General features: G+C 50.5%; 1 protein-coding gene across 1 annotated transcript; it reads left to right on the forward strand.

The window, feature by feature from the left end:
- The first annotated feature begins 5,168 nt into the window (after positions 1-5,168).
- LOC101046115 (ras-related protein Rab-5B) lies at positions 5,169-6,059 on the forward strand. The gene has a single exon (XM_003928377.4). The coding sequence runs from the start codon at positions 5,319-5,321 to the stop codon at positions 5,964-5,966; it is 648 nt and encodes a 215-aa protein (XP_003928426.2). The 5' UTR covers positions 5,169-5,318; the 3' UTR covers positions 5,967-6,059.
- Positions 6,060-11,593: the final 5,534 nt, after the last annotated feature.

Genomic DNA, 11,593 nt, shown 5'->3' on the forward strand with positions numbered 1-11,593 from the left:
CAGCCTCCCAAAGTGCTGGGATTGCAGACGTGAGCCACCACCACCCCTGGTCTGCTGTATCATTTCTCATTCCCACTAGCAATCTATGAAGGTTCCCGTTTCTCCACATTCTTGTCCACATTTGGTTTTGTCTGTCTTTTTGAGACAGTCTCACTCTTATTGCCCAGGCTGGGGTGCAATGGTGCGATCTCGACTCACTGCAACCTCCACCTCCCAAGTTCAAGCGATTCTCCTGCCTCAGCCTCCCAAGTAGCTGGGATTACAGGCACCTGCCACTATGCCTGGCTAATTTTTTGTATTTTTAGTAGAGATGGGGTTTTACCATGTCGGCCAGGCTGGTTTTGAACTCCTGACCTCAGGTGATCCACCCGCCTCAGCCTTCCAAAGTGCTGCGATTACAAGCATGAGCCACCAGGCCCAGCCTGTCTCCCATTTGGATGATATTTGTAAAATTGTTTTCAATTCTTAACCATGGCAGGGTAAAAAACATCACTTGTATTGACCATTTGAACAGACATGTATCTGATGTACATTGATCATGACATTGGAGATTCCCAAGAAAAACCCAAATGCAAGATCTCCAAGAATCAGAAAGTCAGGTGGTGCAAACAGTAGAAAGGGGGGCGTGGGTGGGGAAGTCACAGCAAGGGGCCCAAAACCACTGACCAGGAGAACAGGCCTGGTTCTCAGAATTCACCAGTCCCTCCCGTTCTTGCTCTTCCTATCTGAAAAGTGAGGAGGCCGAGGAGAGAGTCCCACAGCCTTCACTCACAGATCCAGGAGGGGCCCGAGACCCTCCTCTGCCCAGCTCGTGAGTGGTTTCAGCCCTGGAGGTGCCTGGGCCCTGCCCAGCTGGCTCTGTGGGGAAGGGACCCTAAATCAGTCCCTTGAGTCTCCTAGCAACATCTCTGCCTGTGGACCCAGCATTTCCGGGCCTTCAGGTCAAGATCAGCCCGGCCCACCTTCCCCAACACCCACTGTGCGTGAGTCAAGGTCGGAGATGGGATTTTAGAGCTGGAAAGCCCCGAGGCCCCGGCGTGACCACTCCCTGAGTCACCTTCGGAGTTCTGCTTCTGCACAGCGGTGTCCAGCCCCACGGACAGCAGATCCTTCCCAGCGGCTTTCCTTCCCCAGCCTCCTCAGACGTTCCTGGAACTCCCTTGCTCCACCCCACTCTGCCTTTGAGGAGGGAGCCACAGAACGTCATTTTGGGAAAGATTGGTCATCCGGGTCATGAATAGTTCTTGTGACCGCGATGTCCTTAGCACAGTTGTCTTGCCCAAGGTCCCAAGGAGGTGAACTGGGGCAGGGCTTTGAGGCAAAGGCTCTAGTGACCCCCAGACGGGAGCAGAGGTGGGGCGAGAAGGGAGGGGCGAGCAGAGGCGGGGCCAGACGGGAGCTTCCAGGACCTGGAGGCCCAGCGCCCCCCCCCCCCCCGCTGCTTGCCCATGCTGCCAGCACCCTGGGGGACCAAGATGATTTGGGGGCTGTGAGGGAGTTTGGGGAATGTGGGGATTTGGGGTGAACAGGACTCGGGAAGCCTGTCTGGGGTTTGGAGCAGGACGGTCTGGGCATCCATCTCACGTGGCTCACAAACCCCACTGGGAGCCGTAGCAAAGCCATCTGCTCATTTATTTTCCTTTCTAATTTTATTTTTGCTCTTTCTCAGCAGAATCACACCCATGCATTTTGAGGTGTGGACTACACCCACCTCCATGGCCACCAAATCCCACCTTTCACCAACTCTGTCACATTTCTCGGTGAGGAGGACAAAACGACACAAAACACAGGCAAACCCCCCACCCCCGGGGCCCTCATCTTGCTGGGGAAGTCAGGTCCTGATAAGGAGTCCCCCCCCACCCCATCCCCACCATCACCCCTTCCTCCCAAGCTCTGCTCTCGTGGGTTCTGCAAACAGTCCCACCACGCCCCGACCCAGCACTCCACTCAGCTCTCTGCCCACCTGGGTGTCTTCCTCCAAACCCTCCTCATCCCCAAGACCCAAGCACATCTATTCAATTCATTCAATAATGTGCTGCACTCCTACTGTGTCAGGCAGCACGGCGCCTGCCTCTGAGGAGCCCTGGGAGGGGCCTGCCCCACCTCTGAACCCCGAGTCGGGAGACTTGCTCTTAGCCCTTGACTCAAACCACTTGAGAGCAAGAGTCTTGAAATCAAACTAACCCAGGTTCAAGTCCTGCCTGCTTTTGGGGAGCCTTGGAAAAGCCAGCTTCATTCTCATCTTTTTTTTTTTTTTTTTTTCTTTTGAGACCGAGTTTCTCTCTTGTCACCCAGGCTGGAGTGCAATGGCACAATCTCAGCTCGCTGGAACCTCCACTTGCCAGGTTTAAGCGATTTTCCTGCCTCAGCCTCCGGAGTAGTTGGGATTACAGGCACCTGACCCCAGGCCCGGCTAATTTTGTATTTTTTTTTAGTAGGGACGGGGTTTCTCCATGTTGGCCAGGCTGGTCTCAAACTCCTGACCTCAGGCAATCCGCCACCTCAGCCTCCCAAAGTGCTGGAATTGCAGGCGTGAGCCACTGCACCGGCCTTCATTCTCATCTTTAATGCTCTTGTCTATGACACGGGGGTGGAAAGACCTTGTCACCATCCCTCAAAAGGGCAAAGGTGTCCTGGCACGGTGGCTCACGCCTGTAATCCCAGCACTTTGGGAGGCTGAGGTGGGTGGATCACTTGAGGTCAGGCGTTCAAAACCAGCCTGGCCAACATGGTGAAGCCCTGTCACTACTAAAAATACAAAAAAATAGCCAGGCATGGTGGCGGGTGCCTATAATCCCTGATTATATCCCCAGACACTTGGCTGAGGTAGGAGAAATCTGAACCCAGGAGGCAGAGGCTGCAGTGAGCCGAGACTGTGCCACTGCACTCCAGCCTGGGTGACAGAGAGAGACTCCGTCTAAACAACAAAACAACGGGCAAAGCCAGGGCACACCCCCGAGAAAAACACCTTTTTTCAAAGGCTGTTGTTGATGGTGTTCCAGAAAAGTATTGCAGTGTAATCACGGGGAAATTCAAAACCCTGTTAGATTTCCTTCCTCTTATTGTGGGCTTAGTTTTGGTTTTATTTTGAATGAGATCGGGGAGGGAGGGCTCCATTATCTTCTCAGCTGTAGAGGCTCTAAGGAACTTTTAAACTCTTTTGATTTGGAAAAATTTCAAGCTTAAAAAAGTTGCAGACAAATGCACTGCACATCCTACGGATTTATTCTAGAGTCTTCAAGTGTTAGCTGTATTTATTTATTCTTAAACTTTTATTTTAGGTTCGGGGTGCATGTACGGGTTTCTTATGCAGGTAAACTGACGTCACGGGGGTTTGTTGTACACAGTATTTCCTCATTCAGGTATTAAGCCGAGTACCTGGTAGTTATTTTGTTTGGTGTTGTTTTGAGATGGCGTTTTGCTCTGTTGCCCAGGCTGGAGTGCAGCAGCACAATCCCAGCTCTCTGCAACCTCCACCTCCCGGGTTCAAGTGATTCTCGTGCCTCAGCATCCCCAGTAGCTGGGATTACAGGTGCCCGCCACCACATCTGGCTAATTTTTGTATTTTTAGTAGAGACGGGGTTTCACTATGTTGGCCAGACTGGTCTCGAACTCCTGACCTCAAGTGCTCTACCTGCCTTGGCCTCCCAAAGTGCTGGGATTACAGGCGTGAGCCACCGCGCCCGGCCTGCATGTGTTTTAACAATAGAATAATTCACATTCCTTTGGGCATGTACCCAGTAAGGGGATTGCTGTATCAAATGTTAGTTTAGTGGTCAACATTCCAAGTATGAAATTTGAACAGGTTATTGGGGATTCATATCCATCAGCTTGTTCACATTTAGCACTGATCTCATCACCAGTTGCTTTTCCAGGACAGTGACCTTCACCACAAATCGGGAGTTTTCCCAATGCAAGTCTGGGCTTCTCCGGCATCTTCCCTCCCCTCTCTCTCCCCCTTTCCCCCTCCCTCCTCCTTCCCTTCTTTCTTTCTCTTTCTTTCTCTCTTTCTTTCTTTCTTTCCCTTTCTTTCTTTTTGACGGATTCTCCCTCTGTCGCCAGGTTAGAGGGCAGTGGCGTGATCTCAGCTCACTGCAACCTCCACTTCCTGGATTCAAGCGATTCTCCCGCCTTAGCCTCCTGAGTAGCTGGGACTACAAGTGCACCACTAAACCCAGCTTTTTTTTTTTTTTTTTTTTTTTTTTTTTTTTTTTTTTGGTATTTTTAGTAGACACAGGGTTTCACCATGTTGGCCAGGATGGTCTCTGTCTCTTGATCTCCTGATCCGCCTGCCTCGGCCTCCCAAAGTACCACAGTGCTGGGATTACAGGTGTGAGCCACCACATCCGGCCAGCATTTTTACTTTTCTAAGGAAGACGTCCTGGAGAGGATTACTGGATAGACTAGGGAGCCTTCTCTATCTGTCTCCCAGTGCTGTCGGGCATCAATTTATGGACCACTTCTTTTGAGTAATTTGTCTGCACCTCCTGAGCCATGACTTCCACCATCTTTTCTGGATTTGACAGGCCTGCCTGCGAGAGGTCTTCCCCATCTGCTTGCTGCACTGCTTTCAGGAAACCAGCACAGAACAGATGAGGAAATGACCGTCTGTGGTTTTGACAGCCATATGAGCTTCAATTGTGGTCTTTTTTTTTTTTTTTGGTCACAGGTAAGATTCATGCCATGAAAGCTGGTCAGGCTGTTTTTGTACCGAACATCCTCACTCATCCGTTTGAATTTTCCCAATGCAGCTTCCTCATTCTGCAGATCAGCAGAACTCACTCCAAAAACATGGCTCCTGAGGCCACGAGGTGCAATTTTGGCTCCAAGTTTCCCTGTGCCTGGTGTTTTCCATACTTCTTCGTCTTTTTTCTTTTTCTTTTTTTTTTTTTTTTTTTTTTGAGACAAGGTTTCACCGTGTTGGCCAGGATGGTCTTGATCTCCTGACCTCATGATCCGCACGCCTCAGCCTCCCAAAGTGTTGGGATGACAGTTGTGAGCCACTACGACTGGCTGTGCTTTCTGTACTTCTTATGCCAAGCACAGCTGGCACCTTCGCCTCATGCCAGTCTCTCTGACAATGGACCAACCTCTTTCTTCTTGGCTCCTGTGGGAAATAGAAGTTCCTCTTCAAAGTTTCCCTTCTTGTTTAAGAAAAATTATAAGTGTTAGAAATAATCATTTGTTCGACACAGGCTTGGGGCCGACGGGGGAGACGGAGCCCCAGGACTGTTGAAGCCTGGAAATTCCCTCCCCTTGCTCCCCTCCCTTTACGGCATCCCCCTCCCTCCACCCTTTCCTACTTTCATAATCTGGCCATGACTAGCAGAAGCACAGCTAGGCCCAATGGGCAACCCCAGGCCAGCAAAATATGCCAGTTCAAATTGGTCCTGCTGGGAGAATCTGCAGTGGGAAAGTCAAGCTTGGTATTACATTTTGTCAAAGGGCAGTTCCATGAGTACCAGGAGAGCACCATTGGAGCGGCCTTCCTCACCCAGTCGGTTTGTCTAGATGACACAACAGTCAAGTTTGAGATCTGGGATACAGCTGGGCAGGAGCGATACCACAGCTTAGCCCCCATGTACTACAGGGGTGCCCACGCTGCAATCGTGGTTTACGACATTACTAATCAGGAAACCTTTGCCCGAGCGAAGACATGGGTGAAGGAACTACAGCGACAGGCGAGTCCTAGCATCGTTATTGCTCTAGCGGGGAACAAAGCTGACCTGGCCAACAAGCGTATGGTGGAGTATGAAGAGGCCCAGGCATATGCAGATGACAACAGCTTATTGTTTATGGAGACTTCAGCCAAGACGGCTATGAACGTGAATGATCTCTTCCTGGCAATAGCTAAGAAGTTGCCAAAGAGTGAACCCCAGAATCTGGGAGGTGCAGCATGCCGAAGCCAGGGTGTGGATCTCCATGAACAGTCCCAGCAGAACAAGAGCCAGTGTTGTAGCAACTGAGGGGGTGGCTAGCAGCAAACAAGTATGGAGCTAGCACGAGAGCTAAGAAATAACCTCCATCCCCACCCCTCAGCACACAGTCCCTACTGTAACAGCACACTGAGCCCTGGCTCCCAAGGGCTGCCTCCTGACAGCTCCGTCATGGCACTATTTTTTTTTTTTTTTTTTTTTGAGATGGGGTTTTGCTCTTGTTACCCAGGCTGGAGTGCAATGGTGCAATCTCAGCTCACCACAACCTCCGCCTCCTGGGTTCAAGCAATTCTCCTGCCTCAGCCTCCCGAGTAGCTGGGACTACAGGCGTGCGCCACCATGCCCAGCTAATTTTTGTATTTTTAGTAGAGACGGGGTTTCACCATGTTGACCAGGATGGTCTCGATCTCTCGACCTCGTGATCCACCCGCCTCGGCCTCCCAAAGTGCTGGGATTACAGGCGTGAGCCACCGCACCCGGCGTCATGGCACTTTTTAATGCTTCAGCAACCAACACCAGGCAGCTGTTGCCACTGGCCTCCTACCCCCTACTCTGGGGCTTGGGGGGTCAACTCCCCCCAGGACTTACCTTCCAAAACAAACTTTCTTCACTTTGTATTATAGGTACAAGACAGTAACTTACTTATCTTTTCTCCTCCTCCCTAGTGTTCCTCCCCATTATTTCAAAAAACACTTCTGTCTCCTGTCCCTTCCCCTTTCTGCTTTTGATCAATCTCTGTTCTTGATCGTCTTTTCTCCTCTCCCCAAGTTGCGGAAGGTAGTAAACCCAGGAGCTGAGGAAGGAGGTTTCCAGTTCATTTACATTAAGGGCTCTGGGGGAGAATACAGCTCAGAGCAGGAGGGAGTAAGGAAACATTTCCTTTTTGTTTTTATTTGGTTTGAGTTTCTCATATTTGAAAACATTGTAGTATCCATGAGTTGGCCCTTGTAGAGGATGTTCCTAGGTAGAGGTGAGAATGGGGAGGCAAGCTCTCAGGCACCAGGCAGGAGGTGTCCTGTAAGCTAACTGGGCAGAGGTGGAGATACAGTGTTATCCGTGGCTCTGTAACTCTTCCAAGGCCCAGTTTCCCCTCATGCAGCCTCTTAGGTAGCATTTCCCCTGTCATGGGGATTGGACCCCAGAGTCCTCCAAAGAATCTTCACTGGTTGCCTCCATCTTTGGCTCTGCTGTGATCTAATTGGAGGAGGGACCAGTTTCTGATACCCGTCCTCTGATTTATACATTTGCATTTTTTTTCCCTCTGGCCTTTAGATGGCCTCAGCCCCAACTACCATATGCCCCTGCAGTTTGCACTTTCATTGATGATAGTTCAGTTGGGGTACTTGTTTTATGGAGGTTTTGATTGATTTCCCTGCCCGCCCACCTTCTTTTTAATTCAGTGACATCTGAGGTTAATATGAGGTTTTGGGAGAGATTAGATAAAAGTACCAGTGGCAGCTATTTAAGTCCAATCTCCACTGTTAGCTTCCTCCAACTCAATTCTTAACCTATATTCTTGCCCATCTAGCTACTGAGTATAGGTCTGCCTTTCCTGGTGAATTAACTGAGCAATTGGGGAGTGTCTCAGGATAGTGTAGGCCAAGGTAGGGGAGTAAAAAGGAGGTCAGGCAAAAGGGAGCAGTTATTCTATCCTTTCCCAGGTTTCACACTCAATTTGGTATCCACTACCATGTCTTTTCTACTTCCCTGTAAATAGATATGATCTTTATTCCTACTGTGCAGTCTGTTCTATCCTCTGCCTCCCACCAGGCCCTGTTTCCTTTTTCCTTTGTTAATATCTTGAATTTAGTCCCTCCATTCTTAATCTCCCCATTCCTTTCCACCATGCAACCAGTGGTTTAATCCATGTACCACTAGGGGCTAGTACCACAGAGGCCTCCTTGTGGCGCCCTCATATCATACCACCTGTTCCTGTGGACAGGGAATGACTGGCACCGAAGGTGCCTTACAACTGGCCTCATATTATCAGAGGACCGTGGTCCTTTCTAAATCTTTAGCCTCTCTTCATATCCCTCATTGGGTGTTTTAAGATGTATCTGGGAAACCATCAAGGCAAAAGAGAACTTTAAGTTCCTTGTTCCAGCCCAGAGTTTTGGGACAGAAAGAAAGAAAGGAAAGGTCACAGTGACCTAGGATTGGAACCTTTCTGCCCTTTTGGTTTGCAGACTGCCTTCTATCCCAGAACAGCTGAGAAATCTATGAAGCTGAGATTCTGAAGGACCCAGCTTAGGTTCTTCCACTTAGGCCTCAATTCCCTTCCTTTTCCAGGGGCAGCCTTAGTTTCCATGGCCCTGAAACACACACATTTCTCCCTTCCTTTCCCAGAAGCCACTGGCCCCCCAAAGCACCCAGTGCATCCTTTTTATAAGTGGAAGAACTAGGTTGGCTTTCTGAAGTCTCCTAGAAATGAAGTTCTTTCTCTCTGCAGCTTTCCCCCACGGAGTAGGAGCAAAGATGTCTCATTGTCTTGGGGCTGGGAAACCATTTTTCCAGGCTTCTCCCTCCCCCACCCCCATAGGAACAGGATTTGGCCTTAGCTTCTGGGCCTACCGGCTGCCTTCCCTCTACTTCCTACCAGCTCTTCTGCCTTCCTTTGAGCTCTGTTGGGCTTGGGGATCTTAGGGTTTTGTTTTTTTTTTAATTTCCCAGCTCATTTTTTCCTTCTGGTCAGTTTTTTTAAGGGGGGGGTGTTGTGGGTTTTGTTTTTGTTTTGCTTCTGAGAAAGTATTTGCCTTTCTTCCTCTCCCAACATAACAATCGTGGTAACAGAATGCGACTGCTGATTTACCAACGTATTTAATGTAAGTAAAAAAAGGAAAAAAAAGAAAAGAAAGAAAGAAAGAAAGAAATAATCATTTGTTTTAAACACTTTCTTCAAAAGCCTTCTTGCCTTTTTGCTAGAAGCCCTATCCTATATAGCTGGTAGACACACGCTATGCTTACAGGCACGTAGTACATTCTATGTCCTTGTACTTTAACCAGGATATCTGGGCTGGACGTGCTGGACGTGCTCACAGGCATGTCCCACCTCTCCATTGCTTTTACCTGTTTAGAAAAGTTTCAAGTTGTTAGCCAATCGGGTTTTAGCTTAGATTGTGAGGTCTGGCTGCAGCCAACAGAGATCAGATACAGCAGTAAGGAAAACCCCAAATGCGTTAAGGGATAAATATGTCTGCTTTCCTTTGTTCATCGTACCCTCAGGGCACAATGGCTAGCCAGAGTACCCTTCCTGCAGTCCAGGAAGTAAAAATCGCGTTGCCCAAAGATCCTTTGTCTCAGTGCCGATTTTTCTTTGTGGCACCGAGCATCTGTTTCCAACATCTATTTCCAATAGCTCCCTTCCTGCCACCCTTGTAAGTCGCTCATCTTTGCCAGCCACATGGTGCTGCAGAGCCAGAGGCCAGGCATTAATGCTTCCATCTTCCCTCTCTCAGTAGGTTGCTACACGTTATGATTAGTGTCAGATTCTGAATTGTCCAAGAGTGAGCCGCAGATATCATATCACAATACAAACTGCCAAGTATTTAAGTATGTATCTCCAAAGATCAAGGAGCTTTCCTGATGTCACCCCACTGCAATGATCACACGTGGGAGGTTCGCTGTTGGGACGATACTGTTAGCTAATACGGTGAATGCCCAATCTCTGCTAGTTGTCTCAATCATGCCGGACCCACGTGGTGCCTTGTGGTTGACTCCTCAGCCTCTCTGTCTCTTTCATGACACTGAAATCGTGGAAGAAGATTGCCTAGATGTTCAGCAGGGTGTCCCTTAATTTGGGACTATCTGGTGTTTCCCCTTTATGAGTAGACTTGGGGTGAGCATGTTTTGCAGGAATGCCACAGAAGGGACGCTGTGTCCTTGCTGCTGCATGCATCAGGAGGCACACACCACCACCTTATGCCATCACCAGCCATGCTGAGCTGGGTTGCCTGGTTCAGGTAGCATCTGCTACGTTTCTTTTTCCCCTTCACCATTAAGAAATGCCAACCCTGGGCCGGCACAGTGGCTCACGCCTGCAATCCTAGCACTCTGGGAGGTCGAGGTGGGTGAATCACCTGAGATCAGAAGTTTGAGACCAGCCTGGCCAACTTGGTGAAACCCCGTCTCTACTAAAAGTACAAAAATTAGCTGGGTGTGGTGGTGGGCGCCTGTAATCCCAGTTACTGGGTAAAGTGAGGCAGGAGAATCACTTAAACCCAGGAGGCGGAGGTTGCAGCGAGCCAAGATGGCGCCATGCACCCCAGGCCTGGGCGATAAGAAACTCTGTTTCAAAAAAAAAAAAAAAAAGAAAGAAACACCGACTCTGGCCAGGAATGGTGGCTCATACACGTAGTCCCAACCCCTCAAGAAGCTGAGGCAGGAGGATCCCTTGAGCCCAAGAGGTCGAGGCTGCAGTGAGCTATGATCTTGCCATTGTACTTCAGCCTGGGTGACAAAGTGAGACTGTGTGTCAAAAATAAAAATATCAACTCTTTTTTTTGTTTGTTTGTTTGAGAAAGTCTGGCTGTTGCCCAGGCTAGAGTGCAGTGGTGTGATTTCAGCTCACTGCAACTCCACCTCCCGATTTCAAGCGATTCTCCTCCCTCAGCCTGCCAAGTAGCTGCGATTACAGGTGCCTGCCACCACGCCCAGCCAATTTTTGTATTTTTAGTAGAGACGGGGTTTCACTGTGTTGGCCAAGCTGGTCTTGAACTCCTGACCTCATGATCCACCCGCCTCGGCTTTCCAAAGTGCTGGGATTACAAGGGTGAGCCACCGAGCCCGGCCAGAATATCAACCTTTTAAAAGGAAGAGGATGAGGAACAAAATATAATTTAAAGCGTTTAACTAACCCTAGAGGCTAAGGCGGAAGGATCATTTGAGGTCAGGAGTTTGAGAACAGCCTGGGCAGCACAGTCACAGCTCCACATGGTTTGAGTCCAGGTGAAGGCTGCACTGAGCAGCGACCGCACCACCACCCTCCAGCCTGGGCGACAGAGGGAGACCCTGTCTCAAAATAAATAAGGTGGGGAAAGGGTGTGGGCTGATGTAAAGTTGTCGCGAATTCTCTTTGCTTTACGGAAATACCATCGACTAGCCATGGGCTGTGCACCGTTCAGGTACAAGGTCCGCGGGGCGTTATCTGGTGAACTCAAACTGCGGTTTCCAGAGGGGACCACAGACAGCCCCAGGGAGGGCAGAGCGTGGCTGCTGTCTCCCGAACGATCTCTGGGGGCCTGATCGTGGACGAGCACTCGCCTTCCGTTCTTTTCTCGTTAGGCGGCGGGAAGGCCCTGAGGCTGCTTGCAGTAGGTCCCCGCTCCGACCCTCGCCGGATGCCTGCCGGGGGGACTTCTGATTTCCTCCTTCCCGTCTTCAGCGGCCGCCTACGGCAAGGCAGGGTCTGGCTCCCCCTGCCCCCTCCTCCCTTCCCCAGGCCCCTCCAGCCCGCTGCAGCCGTCAAGCCTCGGGGCGTCTCCCTCGCCCCGACTCCCGGGCTCGGGGTCCCGGAGGTGGCCCCATTCGCCTCCCAAGAACTCGGCGCCGCCTTTGCGGTCGCGCGTGCAGAACCAGATCCTCCCGGCCCCGCCGATTGTCTTGGGCGGGCGGCGCCACCACCTGCGGAGAGCGCGGCTCCCAGAAGCCCCCGCGCGCCT

Source organism: Saimiri boliviensis, chromosome 12, assembly GCF_048565385.1.
Source record: "Saimiri boliviensis isolate mSaiBol1 chromosome 12, mSaiBol1.pri, whole genome shotgun sequence".
Classification (NCBI taxonomy): Eukaryota; Metazoa; Chordata; class Mammalia; order Primates; family Cebidae; genus Saimiri; species Saimiri boliviensis.